The sequence below is a fragment of the Mandrillus leucophaeus genome, unplaced genomic scaffold (genome assembly GCF_000951045.1).
Source record: "Mandrillus leucophaeus isolate KB7577 unplaced genomic scaffold, Mleu.le_1.0 Scaffold30, whole genome shotgun sequence".
Lineage (NCBI taxonomy): Eukaryota > Metazoa > Chordata > Mammalia > Primates > Cercopithecidae > Mandrillus > Mandrillus leucophaeus.
Genome location: NW_012103143.1, coordinates 4420296 through 4438441, shown reverse-complemented (window position 1 = coordinate 4438441; position 18146 = coordinate 4420296). Strand labels below are relative to the sequence as shown.

General features: G+C 43.5%; 1 protein-coding gene across 1 annotated transcript in view; it reads right to left on the bottom strand.

The window, feature by feature from the left end:
- Nucleotides 1-18146, bottom strand: part of PPFIA1 (protein tyrosine phosphatase, receptor type, f polypeptide (PTPRF), interacting protein (liprin), alpha 1) — a 146805-nt gene that overhangs the window by 26167 nt on the left and 102492 nt on the right. Inside the window, exons 15-21 of the mRNA XM_011987091.1 lie at nucleotides 16482-16713; nucleotides 14855-14971; nucleotides 10520-10671; nucleotides 9154-9326; nucleotides 8710-8803; nucleotides 1937-2018; nucleotides 1629-1829 (exon numbers count right to left, since the gene is read on the bottom strand). Coding sequence (XP_011842481.1) covers nucleotides 1629-1829; nucleotides 1937-2018; nucleotides 8710-8803; nucleotides 9154-9326; nucleotides 10520-10671; nucleotides 14855-14971; nucleotides 16482-16713 — 1051 coding nt within the window. The remainder of the gene's footprint in view (nucleotides 1-1628; nucleotides 1830-1936; nucleotides 2019-8709; nucleotides 8804-9153; nucleotides 9327-10519; nucleotides 10672-14854; nucleotides 14972-16481; nucleotides 16714-18146) is intronic.

Genomic DNA, 18146 nt, shown 5'->3' with positions numbered 1-18146 from the left:
AAAAAAAAAAAAAAAAATTGTTCACAAACTGGAATGATGGGGAAGGGAGGATTAGAATTCTTTAGGGACCTTTTCCAGGCATGGCTGTGCATGCCTGTAGTCACAGCTACTTGGGAGTCTGAGGCAGGAAGGTCGCTTGAGCCCAGGAGTTCCAGACCAGCCTAGGCAACACAGTGAGACCCATTCTCTACAAAAAATACAAAAATGCCTTAGGGATCAATTTTGACGGTGGGATAACAAGTATCTCTTACTAGTATGTCAGCTATATTTCAATAGATGCTTCTGGCTGGGCATGGTGGCTCACACCTGTAACTTCAGCACTCAGGGACGCTGAGGCAGGAGGACTACTTGAGGCCAGGAGTTCCAGACCAGCCTGGTCAACATAGCAAGACCCTGTCTCTAAAAAGTTTTTAGAAAGTAGCTAGGTGTGGTGGTGCACACCAGTAGTCCCAAGTATTTGGGAGGCTGAGGTGGGAGGATCGCTTGAACCCAAGAGGTTGAGGCTGCAGTGAGCTATGACTGAGCCACTACACTCCAGCCTGGGTGACAGAGTAAGACCTTGCCTCTAAAAACTAAAGAACTTAAATACATACATACATACATACATAAATATATAAATAAATGGGTGCTGCTAAGAAGGCGGAAGAGCCAGTCCTCTGAACTAGACACAAAAATTTTACTCAAGATGCTGCTTACACATAGAATGACACAGATGAATTCACAGACATAACATTAAGTGAAAGAAGCCAGACGCAAGAGAGTGAGTACTACAGGATCTCGTTTATCCACATAAAGAATGAAACAAACAGAGCAGTTATGGCGTCAGGAGCCAAGCACTCACCCCTAGGGAAGGGGCAGTGCCTCAAAAGGAGCAGGAGGCCTTCAGAGCCCTGGTCAGATCCCATTTTTCAGTGTAGGCGTGGACCACACAGGCGATGCTGACTTACAAATCATTTAACTGTTCACTCATATGTGTGTTTCTCTATATGTATATTATATTCCAGTAACATTTAAAAACACACTATAATTGGCTTAGCAAATATCTTTATATAATGTTAATTACTCATTCAGTTTGAATCACAAAAACTGAAAAATGAAATTCAAAACAATTATAAAATGTGTCCTTAAATATTAACTTTTTCCTTCAAGAGGCCCTTAGACCGATTCAATTTTGATAAACTCAGCCGGGCGTGGTGGCTCATGCCTGTAATCCCAGCACATTGGAAGGCTGAGGTGGGAGGACTGCTTGAGCCCAGGAGTGTAAGACCAGCCTGGGCAACACAGCGAGACCCCCATCTCTACCAATTTTTTAAGTATTTTCATATTTCATATTTTTCATATTTTCATATTTAAATTTATAATTGCTTTTCTATGTTTAAAAAAGCTCATTTTTTTTATAGTATGATGCCATTCTAGCCAATCTTTCATAAAAGCATTTAATGAAGTTTCTTTGACCATCCAATTCCCCCAAAATTAAAAGTCCTAATGTATCTGATGCTAAAATTTTGAATTGGAACTATACTTGATGTGCTGTTAAGGAACTGGAGAAGCAATGTAAACAGGGCAGTGATACCTTCAGAGAGGCATTCCCTGTTTCCAAAGAATGCAGGGCTTGTCTCTGAACGTACCGTTCTAGACGTGGGTGGGGCGGACGGGCTGGTCAGCGACATGATCTCCTGGATGGCCAGCCTCAGCTTCAGTCTGTGCAGGGGGTTGCTGATGCCGATCTCACGCTGGATCTCCGTGTCGGACAGGGCCGACATGATGGCCCCGCTTTTCACATTTGCTCGGCAGGCAGCCACATACCAGGCTGGCATCCCAACCCAGAGCTGGAGGCAGAAAGCGGAAGGCAGCACAGTGAGGTACAGTCTACAAGGCAGAACTGCAAGTTCACATACTGTAACCCATGCAACTGCGTGTTAAATGAAGGACGTACCTCCAGCCAGACCACAACCGTTGGCCCGTCCCATTGGGCAAAAGGTAAACCTTGTCTCCGGGCTTCCTCCAGCAATTCATGCCTACAAAGGAGAAGATATTGAAAATTAGAGAATCAGCCAGGCATGGTAGCTCACACCTGTAATCCCAGCTCTTTGGGAGGCCGAGGCAGGAGGACCACTTGAGCCCAGGAGTTCAAGACCAGCCTAGACAGCACAGCGAGACCCCATCTCTACAAAAAATTTTAAACATTAGCACGGTGTAGTGGCACACCTCTATAGTCCCAGCTGCTCGGGAGGCTGAGGCAGGAAGACTGCTTGAGGCCAGTAGTTCAAGAGCAGCCTGGGCAATATAATAAGATGCATCTCTACAAAAATTAAAAAAGAAATTAAAAAGAATTAGCCAGGCATGGTGACGCATGCCTGTAGTCTCAGCTACTTGGGAGGCTGAGGTGGAAGGACTGCCTGAGTCCAGGAGGCCGAGGCTACAGTAAGCCATGACTGTGCCACTGCACTCCAGCCTAGGCAACCGAGTGAGACCCTATCTCTAAAAAACAAAAATTAAAACCAGCAAAAACAAAAACAAAATCAAGGAACCACTATTATATGCATATATAAAATAAGTTAACAAAGTGTTCTGCGCATTTGCGAAAGTCTAACAGTACGCAGTCTGCCCTCTGTATCTGTGGCTTCCACATCCACACATTCAACCAACTGCAGATCAAAAATATTCAGTGGGAAAAACAATAAAAATCAATACAGCACAACAGCTATTTACAAAGCATTTACATTCCACTGGGTATTCTAAGGAACCTAGAGACGATTTGAAGTCTACGGGAGATTATGCCTATGTGATATGTAAACACCATGACATTTTATACAGAAGACTTAAGCTTCCATGGATTTGGGTCTTCAGGAGGGGTCCTGGAACCAATCCCCCACAGACTCTGAGACACGACTATAAATTCTCATCATTTTCCTTTCATCTTCTACAGTTTTACATTATCAACACCATCCATTCCACATTAGTTCTGTGCACACTACAAAGAATGCCTGAGTGAGAAAACACTGAATGACTCCCTCTGATTCCCTACAGAATCCCCACCTCCTTACAGTATCAAAGAATTATTACCAACTTTAAAAACACCAGCAGAGGCTGGGCGCGGTGGCTCATGCCTGTAACCCCAGAACTTTGGGAGGCTGAGGTGGGCGGATCATGAGGTCAGGAGATCGAGACCATCCTGGCTAACACGGTGAAACCCCATCTCTACTAAAAATACAAAAAATTAACTGGACATGGTGACGCATGCCTGTAATCACAGTTACTCGGGAGGCTGAGGCAGGAGAATCACTTGAACCCGGGAGGCAGAATTTGCAGTGAGCTGAGATCATGCCATTGCACTCCAGCCTGGGTGATAGAGCAAGACTCTATCTCAAAAAACAAACAACAAAAAAATCAACAACAACAAAAAAACAGCAGCAGAGCCTTCACATCCAAGGTCTAGGACATTCAAGGAAAACAATCACAATTCCCTTTTTAAACAATGAAGACAACTATCTGGAAAGAGGAAACCACACCTTGGTCTAAACAAAGTAGCCTATCTCAATGAGAATCTTTAAAAATGTTCAGCATTTACCCAAAGAAAGAAGGAAAAAGAATATTGCAGCTTTTTAACACTACAATGTTATGATCTAATCTAGCAGGCAAGCAGTGGATGGCTGTCTCTACACTGCTATTTAGCTGATTACTTGCTGAATCAAGTCACTGGGTCATCTGTGGCTTAACCCACAGGCCTCCTACCCAGGAGATTTGAAACCCTAACAGTTTTCTCAGTGCAGGGGAATCCTGAATGCAAGAATCCATGTGTCACTGGTGACCACAAGGAGGCAGGCAGGCGTCAGTCCTGCCACAGATCTCTTTATGTGATCGGAAATATTCTATATGCCTCATTTTTAAATACCCACGGTTAACATAATGTTGTCTAACATAGGTATTTGAGAAATAACACTATAAGCTTGGTGAATCTCATTTTATTTCTCAAGTGTTTACCTACAAGGCTTTCAAAGAGGCTAATTGTTTAAAAAAATAAAAAGCCTCAGAGAGAAGATGTCATTGTAACGGAGAGGACACGTACATTTGGTTTGCACATAAAGATATCCCCAAGTCATTTAAACAGCCCTAGGCTGCTTTTAGCCCATTTTTTCTATAATGATTTCTGTAAGACATACCAGAGAATCTCTTATTTCTAAAAATTTGATATTGGCTCTTCAATACATTTCAATAGCCGCAGACTTTTCTTAGGAGTATGAAGTGGTATCGCAAGACGTGAAATGAAGGGGTTGGGAGGAAGGGCACACTGCATGGCACCAGTCACCAGGTGGTGGCTGAAACCCTGCTTTCCGTTCCCTTGGGACAAATGCCCCTCAACGACAGTCAGTAGAGCTTCCTTCACACATGGTGGGTCTAGGAAGTAGTACAGGTAATTCCTGCCACATCAATCCCAGAAAAAGCTCTGAATGCTGACTATCTGGTTAACTGCTAAGGCCTTGAGCGTCCGTGGCCTGGCGAAGGAGCAAGGAGGATCTGACTGCTGCCAAGTCAGGAGGGCTTCCAGCTTATGCTCAGCCTTGGCACTCTGCCAGAGACTTCATTTTTTACCATGTAATAGATACTCACTGTAAACAAAAATAACTGTCAAAAAATAATCCTTTACTTCTATTACTTGGAGACTGGTGTACACTGTCCTGGACTTCACCAGTACCGTCTTCCTGGCAATGATCACTAGCTTTTATAAAGTCTTTTCCAGAATGGAGACGCTTCTGGGTCCAGAAGCAACAGTGGAAACACTGTTAAAACAGTGGAGGTAGACGGATGTGTGTAAGAGTCACAGGAAGTTAGGAAGAAGGCAGAGGAGACCCCATCTGGGTGGCAGGCCCAGGCCTCAGTGTGTGTCCTGGCTCCCCTCCCCTATCAGACCAGTCCCTGATCTTTAAGATCAAACATGGGACCTTACCCCTGGGCTGACACTCCAGGTGGGAACACCAGAGCCCCTGTTTTCTCTGGGGGAACTGTTCCAATTATGGAAGAAGTCCCCTGTGTCGAGGGGATGCAGAGTCCAGAACTTGGAGATGGCTGAGGCCACTCCACCCTGGCCCTCTGGGCTGTTCCTTTACATGAACAACTACATTCCTCCTTTATTGCTTGATCTCAGACTTGGCTCTTTCACTGGCTACTGAGAATGCTATAATGCAAAAAGGTCATATAATTTGTGAATAATGCTGTACATTTTATAATTAAGACATAGCATAATGGTAAAGTCTTTCATAATGAGAAGCTTGTGTGAGCTTTTGCTGATCAAACAGTATGTAAGGGATAGGGAGGAAGTACTTTCATTTAACTATCCAAACTAAATATATCACCTTGCTTTCATAAGACTGAAGCTGTTCAATCCCCTGCACCCTGCACACAGTGAACGAGACATGCTTTCACAGGCACAGTTGCCACCTGGGTGACAGAGCAGGACCCTCTCCAAAAACCATAAAAAAATACCACCACCACAAGTACGGTTCTGTGACCCAGCCACAGCCCCTCCCGCGCTCCATGGCCATGGCACACTGGCAGAATCCTGAGGAAAGATGTAGGCTCGCCCTGATGAGAAATGGATGGAATCAGCATTTCTCATGCAAAACTAAAAAGATCCTTGGGCCAGATGTGATGGCTCACACCTGTAATCCCAACACTTTGAGAGGCAGAGGCAGGAAGATCACTTGAGGCCAGGAGTTCAAGACCAGCCTGGTCAACACAGTCAGACCCCTGTCTCTACTAAAAATAAAAGTCAAGGCCGCAGTGAGTGGTGAATGTGCCACTGCACTTCAGCCTGGGCAACCGTGCAAGGGCGAAAATAAAAAAATAAAAAGATCCTCTCAGGAAGCTCAGCATAGAGCCTGTGGCTGGTGACTGCCCACACTCAGCCCAGCAAATCTCCCAAGTCTGATTACCCTGAGAAAGCACTAGGAAGACAAAGAGGAGAACATGAAAAGGGAACACTTTAAAAGCAAGGTTACTTCAAGAGATGGCGTTTCAATAACCCTGGGGAATTCCAGAAGTGCTGTGGAATCACTATGCACTATCAAAGCTGATGAACGTCTTTAGGACAGCCAGGCCCGACTTGCGGGTTCACTACCACGTATTCCAGGTACCAAATGCGCCCACCACACTGTGTCTTACAAAACTTGAAATCAGCTTGCCACCAAACTCACCAGGTTCCTTAAATTCTCTGTAAGTGAAAGCATCTGGCTGTGTAAATTTTGCAGTTAAAAGCACACTTTTGAGTGAAATCAGGGGTTAAGAAGAAAATAATTCTGAGAAATATAATTTCATTCTTAAGAATGGCATAAATATTAAACTGTATTCATATAATACTTTTTCCGGAAAACGCAAACTTTTTTTCACATTTATATGTAGATACCTTAGGCCGGGCGCGGTGGCTCATGCCTGTAATCTCAACACTTTGGGAGGCAGAGGTGGACAGATCACTTGAGGTCAGGAATTCAAAACCAGCCTGGCCAACATGGTGAAACCCCGTCTCTACTAAAAATTCTAAAAAATTAGCTGGGCACGGTGGCACACACTTGTAATTTCAGCTACTGGGAGGCTGAGGCAGGAGAATCACTTGAAACCAGGAGGTGGAGGTTGCAGTGAGCCAGAATCGTGCCATTGCACTCCAGCCTGGGCGACACAGTGAGAGACTTCATCTCAATCAATTAATCAATCAATCAATCAATAAAGCACTTTTTCTAAAATCAATTTTATCTCAGTTTAAGTGAAAGAAATGAAACTGCCCTCTATAGTCAGACAAATAATCTTTGTACTTGGAAATTTTCCCCACTAAGGAGCTGGTACATTTCAGAACTTCCACATGGATCTCAAGCACAACATAAAGGACAGAGAAGTTTTATTTCACTTCCTCATACTTACTATAATAAAAACAGTAACATTAGCAAAATCTAAGGAATGAAATTTTCCTAGGATGTTTCCAGGAGGCAGAAAGTTTAGTCCTAACATTAAGTTTCACAGGGCCAAATGGCAATTACCCAAGTTATTTTAAAACATTCTTGGCTGGGCGCAGTGGCTCATGCCTGTAATCCCAGCACTTTGGGAGGCCGAGGTGGGTGGATCATGAGGTCAGGATATGGAGACCATCCTGGGTAACACGGTGAAACCCCGTCTCTACTAAAAATACAAAAAAATTAGCTGGGCGTGGTGGCGAGTGCCTGTAGTCCCAGCTACTCGGGAGGCTGAGGCAGGAGAATGGCGTGACCACGGGAGGTGGAGCTTGCAGTGAACCAAGATCGCACCACTGCACTCCAGCCTGGGAGACAGAGTGAGACTCCGTCTCAAAAGCAAACAAACAAAAAAAACATTCTTACACAGTTCAAGCATAGCAATGTTCAAATCAGATTTTGCTGTTAAGTGGTTTCTATAAATTTCCATTTACAGGAAACCAAAAAACCTGAGTATTCCTATGGTATTGTTAATATTTAAGAGCATTTTACCTAAAATATAATCAATAAAGTTATTTATAAAGGCTTTGAAAAGAAAACTAAAATGAGACAGATTTCACAACAGAAAAAATCAGCTGGCAACTCTGGGGGCTAAAGGCAAAGGGGCCTCTAGGGCAGAGGGTCCCTGCAGGCTCTGGTGCTTCTGGGAACCAGTGTCTTTGGGCCCCAATTTCCAGATGAGCGTTGGTTTCTTAGGGCACTTAAAAGTGGCCAGATGATTTTTCCCACACTCAGAGTCATCACACAGCCCATCAAGTTTCACCCTGTCTCAAAGCCTGGCGTTACCATCTTCCACATTTCTCAAGCTCAGGCCTTACCCCATAGACTACACAAACTGCTTATTTTATTACAGAAGTGGCTTTAGTTTTGTTCATCGTTTGTTAGCTCACTCGGGCATTGTCTCAGCCTATCTAGTTCATCTACGGTCAGCCAACACACAACTCACCCCACATCCCAGAAGGCCCAGGGACAGGAACCTGATTCCTCCATGCCCTCACCCCGGGGCATCACAATGCCTGTGCTCCTTTGTTGAAAGCCATCCCAAATATTACAGCTTATTGTCAGAAGCAGACTTAGTTTAGAATTAAAACTTAATAAACAGGCTATAAAATCTGGAGTCTCTCTGAGATAAAAGTACAAAATCTATAGAAGAGAAAAAAATGCAACATGACAAATGTTTCAGGCAGATTACTAGCATGAAGAGCAAATGCTGAACGCTGGCAAACAACAGTCGCTGTAGTGGCCACAGTTACAACTTGTTTATGACTTGCTGGCACTGTTTAAATAACTTCATGCATATCATCCCATTTAATTCTCATAAAAGCCATACAAGGTATATACTACTAGGATCCCCACTTTACAGATGAGAAAACTGAAGCACAGAGATGCTAAGTCACTTCCTCGACGTCACAAAGTGAACCTGAGCAGGCGCCAGGGCCGACTCCAGTGCTCAGGCAGCCGAGTCCAACTCTCACCCATCCTATCTCCTAGTTGGACAACTTTCCAAGACAATAGGGATACCAGTGTGAGTTTCTTCGAAATTTCACACTCTAAATCTTCTAGAAAGTACGGCTTAACTAAGGCTGTAGGTAAAGCTTTCAGAATACAATGTATATATACATAGCTACATATTATAATTAACGAACACTACTTAGAGCTTAGGCACAACTGAAAACCATGCAATGAGATGAAGAAATAATACAAAGCTTACTTTTTTTGAAGTTTACGATTTTTTTCAGCCTGTCCTCCCAATTTGCTAAGTCCCAAGGCATCCTGAGATGAATTATCTGTCTCGGAAACGCCAGCTATGAGGAAGCAGAACAGCCCAGAAGTAAAAATCAGCATGACAAAGTTCTATGTTTTCATAAATAGGCGGATGAATATTTGCAGGTTCAGAGGGAAATCATTTCTTAAGCCTAAGTTTCTGACTAGACAACCAAATGCGCAAGACAAAAATGCTCAAAGACAGAAAACGTGTGGTACCTGAGTGGCAAGTGAGCATAAACCGCTGCTCTCTAGCTCCCAGGCCTTCACAGCCGCTGCTCCCTGGAGAGCACACGGCTGCCGGAGCACCACATGGGAACTGCTGGCACCGAAGGCAGTGCCTTCCTCCCCGACCCCTGGCTGCTGGGAAGGGTGCGGAAAACCAACCAACCTTGTCCTAATGCTTCTTTGCCGGTTTGTCCAGGTCGGCCCTTTTCTTTCTTGCCAAACAAGCGGCCAATGGAGGACTTAATGCCTTTCTTCTTTGGGGCTTTGTGGAGCGAGTCCTGGCTACTGTTGCTACTGCTGGGATTGCTCACGGGACCGTCCTGGGAGCCTGTGGAGCTTCGAGGAAAGAAAACGGATCTTTACCATGTGCCCTTGTAGGATACTTCACATATTAACAGTTGCAAACTTCCCTACAAGCACTTCCAGTCTCTTTCACACACATCTTCCTCACCAAGTGCATCATGCATGACAAAGGCAGGCTCCCGGTGAGGCCAGCACAGAGACCCATTCTGGGCAGCTGAGACTCTCTGACACGGAGCTCCCCTTCCCTCCAGGGGAGGCCCTGACTCCGCGCCATCAGGTTCCAAAACTCAGTGGTCCGCCTGCTACCCCTCCAGCAGCTCCCACAACTGCCCTGAGCATTACTCTGCTCAGCTGAGAAACGTGGCAATGTTAACTGCCTGAGGGGTTACTGCAAAAATTAATATACATGCCTCCCCTGCATATTGCCTGGCACAGAACCGAAATCCAATGGAGTCTGAAAAAAGAGGGGCTGGGCACGGTGGCTCACGCCTGTAATCCCAGCATTTTGGGAGGCCAAGGCTGGCGGATCATGAGCTCAGGAGTTCAAGACCAGCCTGGCCAGCATGGTAATACCCCATCTTTACTAAAAATACAAAAAGTAGCTGGGCATGGTGGCGTGCGCCTGCAGTCCCAGCTACCGGGGAGGCGGAGGCTGTGGTGAGCCAAGATCATGCCACTGCACTCCAGCCTGGACAATAGAGCGAGACTGTCTCAAAAAGAAAAAAAAAAGAGAGCATAGATGGCATACTAGTAACAAAACAGCTGATTGGTTTCCTGAGTGGGGACACTCAGTAAATGGGTAAGTACAACTTGGAACTCTCCACAGCTTATAAAAGGCGCAAGAGGGCGTCTGAAAGGCACGGGTTGTCCTAGAGGGCGGTTCCAATCCCAAGTCTGTCATTTGCTTGCCAAACTCTCCATCAAGAATAGAAAGCAGTCAATTTGTAGACTCTGAAGACATGAAGTTTTTCCAAAACTTGCTGATATCATTTAACTCCTTCCTTTCCAAACTAAGCTTGCCCAAACAGATATGCATTTTCTGCTGGATTTCACTGTAGCCCAGAGCAGTGGTAGGCATTCTAAGTGTAACACGTAAATACACTCAACTGAATTAACAGACAATTCTAGAAAATCATTGTTTTAGTCAAGAAAAGATTCGTCGATTTCTCAACACTGGAAACGAAAAGACAAGTATGCTCTGCACGGGGCTGCTGCAGGCTCCTTACTTCCTTAGGTCCCTGATGTCCTCGTGGCTGACGGTGTGCAGCGCCCCTTTGTGCAGCCGGTCTAACCGAAGGGCTCTCGGGGAGGAAGGCGGGGAGGTTTCACACTTTATGGTTGTCTTGTCATCTCGTACCTCTTCTCTGGAAGGTGGCAACTGAAGGGTGAGAGAAGCGCAAAGTCAGTTAATAGCAGACTGTGAAAAACTCAGGCCTTAAATAATAGCCATAAACTTCTTTTGAAAATCGATTCGCTGTGCTTTCTGCCAGCACAGAAAGTCTTGTTTCAGTCTGGCACCATTCTGAAGGGCCACGCAGCACAGCACCACAGAGCCGTCAGACTCCTGGTCTGCCTCCCCACGAGCGTGCACTGGGCCAGCAGGACACAGGGATGCCCCTCATCCTCAGCCTCCTCCGTGCAGCCCGAGGTTATCCTAGGCACATTATGAGGACAGTCACTCAGCTGCAGAGATCCGAACAACACCTATAAACCATATCGTTACAAATGTCAGACAGCATTAACTCGCACTAATGAAGAGCCAGCGACGTTTACCTCCTGATGTACTTCGAAAGACACTCTAGAGACGGCAGAAACCTCCGGGGCAAAATTGTCAAATACCTTTTTGTCTGAAAGGGTAAAAAATAAACAAGGAACAGCCCATGGCCACCCATACACATGTCTATGGCTCATATTTCTCAATAATGTTTGGACTGGACACTATAAATTGAAGCACTTCTATGCAGTTTAAACATTTTTCTTCAATATGGCTTAAAAGAAAATACTTCCAGGCTTATCATTACAAGATGATCTTTGTCAGACTCCCAGGGTTTTTCGTTTTTGCAGTGGAGCATGAATATGCCCATGTGCTGAGGGAGCAGGATGGTGGCAACAACAGCGAACAGACTCACCCCTGCAGGGTCTGGGCAGATCCTGCTGATACATCTGTGTTTTCTGGTTTTGATTGGGACTAGATTTCATAAAACATGTTGAGCAAGCATTACTATAAACAGCAAGACTTGAACGGTAAACTTTATTTTATTAAAAAATTTTTTAAGAGCCAGGTTCTTGCTACGGTTCCCAGGCCGGACTGCAGTGGCTATTTGCAGATGTGATCGTTTTGCATTACGGCCTCAAACTCCTGTGCTCAACTGATCCTTCTGCCTCGGCCTCCAAAGTAGGTGGGACTACAAGCATGTACCACTGGGCTCAGTCTGAACTTCTGCTTTTTAAATGGGATTGTGTAAAGTATATCAATCCTACTGTAGCCCCACTGTGGCTCAGGGAGGACCAAGTGCAGTCAATGCAAAATGGAGCTGTGCTCATTTAGGACACAATCTCAACTGACAGTTAAAATGCAAATGAATCCTGCACCCTTTCCTACTTTCCAGTTACAATCACAAGACAATGAAAGGCTTTCATATCTAGAAATTATCAATATGAAGCTTAAGTTTCAAAATTCAGGTTAAAACAATCATCTGTTTTAAAAAAAAAAAACCAAAAACAGGGTACAGGGCAAGCTGACATGCAGCCGGCTGTAAGCTGTTAACAGAGTCTGGGGAAAGCCCCGAGAGCCTGGCCAGCGCTGCCCACCGCATCCCTCCACACGCCACTCTCCGTGCTCCCCCACACGCCGCCCTCTGCACTCCTCCGTACGCTGTAGTGCTGTCACATGCCAGACTTCCGCCTCCATCCCAGCTCAGGCCTACTAGAGAGCAGGGAAGTCCTCTTGGTCCACACCAACACCACTGACACAGCGAATGAAGGCGACAGTCTTCTGTGGACCAGGTCTGGCACCAGGCCTGGCACTCTGCACGCACACCTGGTTTAACCTCACAACCACCCAAGGACTAGGCTCCTCAAAGCCACCAAGCAGCACGCTGAAGTTACCAGTGACCAACAGGGCCAGGTTATCATGCCTAAGTATCAATCAACATGATGCTTCCTTCACTGAGAAAATCTTGCTATCAAAAAATAAAACACAATCCAATAGAAGTCAGCTGAACTGAAGGCCGTGCTCTGTGTCTTTTGCTGCTGGTGTAAGCTCCTTATCTCACCACAGCCAGCCACAGGTCCAATGCCACTTTAAGTGGCACTGTTCTATCATCATCTTCACTTCTCAGGAGGGCAAACCGAGGTAGAAACAGACCCCAGCTCACAAACTCATCAGTGATTAAACTGGGATCCGAACCCAAGCAGTTTCACTAAATCATCCAACAGAGAGCTCACAGACAGTTGCTGACCAGGTCCCACGCTTTTGTCAGAGACAGATGCCTTTAGGTATCTAAACAGCTGTCCAGTCACCGCATCATCAGGCGGGTTTCAGACACCAGCACAGAATAAAGACCAGAGCGTGAAAGTTATGAGGGGGAGATTTTGGGTCAACATAAAGAACAGCCACCGAGCAGATCTGCTCTTAATGTACTCTACTTCCTTCGAGAACAGGAAGGCCCAATCCACAGTTATCTCTAAAGAGAAGTGGTCTTGGGCCTCCTTCTGTGGGAATGCTGCCAGGGAGGTCAGAGTATCTGAGACAAGTAAGGCTAGATGGTGAAGTGGTCACCTGTTAGATTTTGAAATCAGACAAATCTGAACTCAAATCAGCACTGTGCACTGTGGGGCCTCTCTAAGCTTTAGTTTCCACATCTGTAAAATGGGGATAACAACAGTAACCTCACGGGGATGTGTATGGGGATTAAATACGGGTTGAGCATCCCAAACCCAAACATTTGAAATTCAAAATGCTCCAAAATCTCTAATTTGAGTGCTGACATGATGCTTGAAGGAAACGGTCAATGGAGCATTTCAGATTTTGGATTTTCAGATTTGAGAGGCTCAACTAGTAAGTGTAATGCAAATATTTCAAAATTCAAACAAATCTGAAATCTGAAATCCCTCTGGCCCTGAGCATCTCAGATCAGGGACACTCAGCCTGCACCAGACTGGGGAAACACTCAGCACAGTGCCCAGCATACGGCAAGAGCCCAACGCTAGCTGTGACTATTACAAAAATGGGTCCCCCCGAATCTACAATCCATAGCTTTGCACGAGTAATTTCTTATTTTTAAAACTACGTCTACCATGAATAAGCATGTGATGACTAGAAGGCTAAAAAGGTGAGAGAATGGCAAACTGTTACATTTGTCCCAGTGTTCTGTGAAAACCACTAATGACTAATTTCCAATAGAACCATCATCCAGTAAGGTGCTTTAGACACTTTAGACACCTCCATTAAAATGCCAACCATTCATTATTATACAACTACATAATGCTGTATTTATGTAAAATATGATAGGTACTCTTCAATACATTATTGAGATACAAAGATACGTTAAATTACTAAATAATTTACCTTTCTACGATGTTTCCTTAAATCACTAGGCTGATAGATGCGTGCAAAGAAATGAAGAGAAACCAGATTTACTATACACTTTGAAGTTAGAAATTCAAGGATCAGTATAAGCAAATATATTAAAATAGAAATGACAGGAGACAGGATTTAGAGAAAATGTAATTGGATACAGAACCATTTTTTCACCAAAAAATTTAAATACAAGTTATTAAAGGTTTATTAGAGAAACACTATAAATTATTACTTAGATAAAATTCTATTTCTTGTGTTTTATTAAAATATGGCATTCTATATAATAAACGACCCTAACAATCATCTATTCTAAGCCAAATCTCCCTATAACTTAGTTTTCTTTAATAAAATCCATGTTATAGTTAAAAATATTCCAACTGATGATGAAGTTACTGCAATACCAATTATAAAACTGAACAAACCTACTTTTAGTTAATCACCTGTTTGACATTAATGTGAAATCCTTACCTAGAATTTGATTTACCACTTCTCAAAAATAAAGTTATTGCTTAAAGCAAGGTATCCTGTGAAAATATATAAGAACAAAAGCTAGCATAATGTTAGGTAGAATCTTTACATCCATCCTATGATTCAAGTAAGATATTTTAATTTAAAAATAACCTATTAGAGACAGCAGCTGATGCGATTCAACAAGCTGATGAGATTTACAGTCTTGAATACAATCATCAGAACCAGAAAGCATACTGTTTGTGTAAATAGCTTCCATTAAGTCTACGCTTAGACAGATTATTTATGTAGGAAACACTTATGAATTACAGAAATCCTACATAATTTGAGTAAAAACACTCTTAAACACCTATGTCTTGCCTGTATCCATACTTACTATATAGTAATACACTAATTTAAATTTATTATCATTGAGAAAAAGATACTTTTAACTAAGAGAAAAGCAACCCATTAATAAAGTCATCACAGCACAGACTCACACATGATCGAACACACACAGTTGCGTGGTTACCTGAGCATGCTGTGAAGAATCGCTATAGCATGGGATGGAACTGGGAGGGGAGGTGGATGAGTAAACTACAGACTGATGGGGACCTGAGGTCTGGATTAAAAATGAATCTGGAGATGGCTAAAATAATAAAACAAAAGGATGACAGGAAATCAAAACCAATGACGGAAGCATAGAGACTGTCAGCCAGCATACGGAATTACAAAACCAGAAAAAATATATAAACATACACAACTGTTTTTACAAATTCTCTGGACAGAAATAAGCATAAAACCACAAATAAAACAGTCAAAGAGTTTAAAATATTACCTAATTAGATGATGTAAATTATAAAAACAGTATTTCAAAACACTGCAAAATAGACTAGTTACCACCTCATATGTCACTAAAATGATTCACCATCGATTTAATTGCATGCTGGCTAACAACACAACTAAAAATGAAAATAGATGGTAACGGGAAAAAATATGATAGAAGTGCAGTTAAAAAGCAAATCGTCTAATTATGAAATATTTCATTGACAGCATACTGACAAATCCTAAATATACAAGATGGTTTTTTGTTTTTTGTTTTTTTAAATAAAGATGGGGTTCTCATTATGTTGCCCAGGCTGGTCTCTTAACTCCTAGCTCAAGCAATCCTCCTACCTTGACCTCCCAAAGTGCTGGGATTACAGGCGTGAGACACCGTGCCAGGCCCACAGGAAAGTTTTAAACATTCCTCAGACCCGCACACTTTGCAAACGCCAAACACCAGAAGGTCATCGCATTTCCAGGTGAGAGGTGACCCTAAGCTGCGAAGGGAAGAAGCCCATCTGCTTCCTTAGGGAGCCACGAAGCAGCTAGCTTGTTCACGGCTTCACATGCAGAACCCATTTCGCATGTTTTCCTTTTTTTTTTTTTTTTTTTTTTTTGGTATTAGTTGCCCTGGAAGCTGGCTGGGCACTCCAAAAGGAAAGAAATGCACTGACTCCCTTTATACATTTTCCCATATACTCTGATGTCTGCCTTTATTTACTTTTGCTAAGTAGTTTTTCCTAGAAAACAGAAAATATTTCCCCTTCTGGCTGCTGTACTTTTGCACAGGTGTCATGCCTAATGTCACACAAACAAATGGTGTATTGCTAGCCTGGTCATCCAAATATTTAAAAAAAATTTTAATATTTTTTGGGATTTGTTTTCAGATAGGGTCTCACTCTGCTGCCCAGGCTGGAGGGCAGTGATGCAATCATGGCTCACTGTAGCCTCAACCTCCTAGGCTCAGGTGATCCTCCCGCCTCAGCCTCCAGAGTAGCTGGGACTACAGGCATACACCACCATGCCCAGCTACTTTTTGTAAAGACAGGGTTTTGCCATGTTGCCCAGCTGGTTTTGACCTCCTGGGCTCAAGTGATCTGCCCACCTTAGTCTCCCAAAGTTTGAGGAATGACAGGCGTGAGCCACCATGCCCAGTCCCAAATGTTAAAATTAGTTTGTCATAACTGAATGATTAAATAATAACTAGTTTTTATAATCTTGAACCTCTTAGAATAATGAATGTACTTGATTTTCCTGTGGGTAGATTTGTAGTGTCCAAAATTTCATACAGGTATGCTGAGGGCAGCCACAGCAGAGAAAGGGCGGATACGTACAAGGGTCATGACGCCCAGTCTGTCCACTTCCCGGGCTGGGCTGTGAGGGATCCTTCGTGGGGTGGAGCGCCCACTGCCCGGAGGGGAGGAGCTAGCAAGTGAGGAAGCAGGGTAGGGGGGAATGGAGCTCATTGATCTAAAACGACCAAGATTGTCTAGACTTCCGCTGCCAACTCGACTTTCAATCTCCTCTGCCCGCTGCTCTGTGTTTTCTTTTTCTTCCTGAATCAACCTAAAATAAAACAAAAGCAGTCAGTCCTCCCGTTTCGGCAAACAGATTAATGTGTTTGCATGAGAAAGACCATGCTTATACTCTGTATTACTATGAGTAAACTCCAATAATAAGTTACTCAATGAACACTTCAGCAAAAATGTTCTACTCTTTTTAAATTTTTATGTTTTTGTTTGTTTTGAGATGGAGTCTCGCTCTGTTGCCCAGGCTAGAGTGCAATGGCGCGATCTCAGCTCACTGCAACCTCCGCCTCCTGGGTTCAAATAATTCTCCTGCCTCAGCCTCCCAAGTAGCTGCGATTACAGGCACGCGCCACCATGCCCGGCTAATTTTTTGTATTTTTAGTTTCACCATGTTGGCCAGACTGGTCTCGAACTTCTGACCTTGTGATCCGCCCGCCTCAGCCTCCCAAAGTGCTGGGATTACAGGCGTGAGCCACCGCGCCCAGTCTAATTTTTATATTTTTTGAGACACAGTCTCACTCTCTCATCCTGGCTAGAGTACAGTAGCATGATCACAGCTCACTGCAGCTTCGAACTCCTGGGCTCAAGGGATCCTCCCGCCTCAGCCTCCCAAGTAGCTGGGGCAACAGGTATGCACCACCACGCCTGGCTCATTTTTTAAAAATGTTTTGTACAGACGAGGTCTTCCTATGTTGCCAAGGCTGGACTCAAACTCCTGGCTTCAAGCCATCCTCCAACCTCAGCCTCCTCCCAAAGTGGTGGGATTACTGGCATAAGCCACCACACTGGCCTCAATCTTTTTTAATGTACTACATCTTACAACAACAAAAAGTAAACCTTCCATTGAGTCTTGTTGGTTCTGGATATCATTCATATTTGATTTTACTTATTTACACTAAAATTTTGGAGAAGGTTGGATGGCAACTTTTCCTATGGTTGCAATTAATAGTTTCTTTACTAAGCAATATTTTAAAATTTTATGACCCTTATCTCCCCTATTCTTAGAGCAAAGCTGAAGACTTCTACAGATTTCTTCAACTGGAAATCAGGAACTGTAATATAAAGAACAGATCCACAAAGCAATTAGGAGTTTCCAAACACTTAACTGTTTAGATTAAATGAAAATACTGAGTTTTTTTTTTTTTAAGTTTAAATTTGAACCAGAGTGTTATCTGATGGGATTCTCTACCATCCTCATCTAAATTTCCGGATTCATGCCAACCATGCTACACAAATTTGGAATTCAAGATTAATGATCCTCTATCCTAGAGTAGATCACTAGACAGCAGTTTTAATATTTGACTGTGCCAATAATAATTATTCTAGTATTAAAATATAGAAACTTTGCAATAACCCTTCCAATTAAAGCTCTACTTACATTTCTAATCATTAGTAATAGAAGAAAATCCACAAGTCAGTGGACAGAACATTTACACCAGGTCAACTTTCTGCATGAAGAGGAAGCACTTT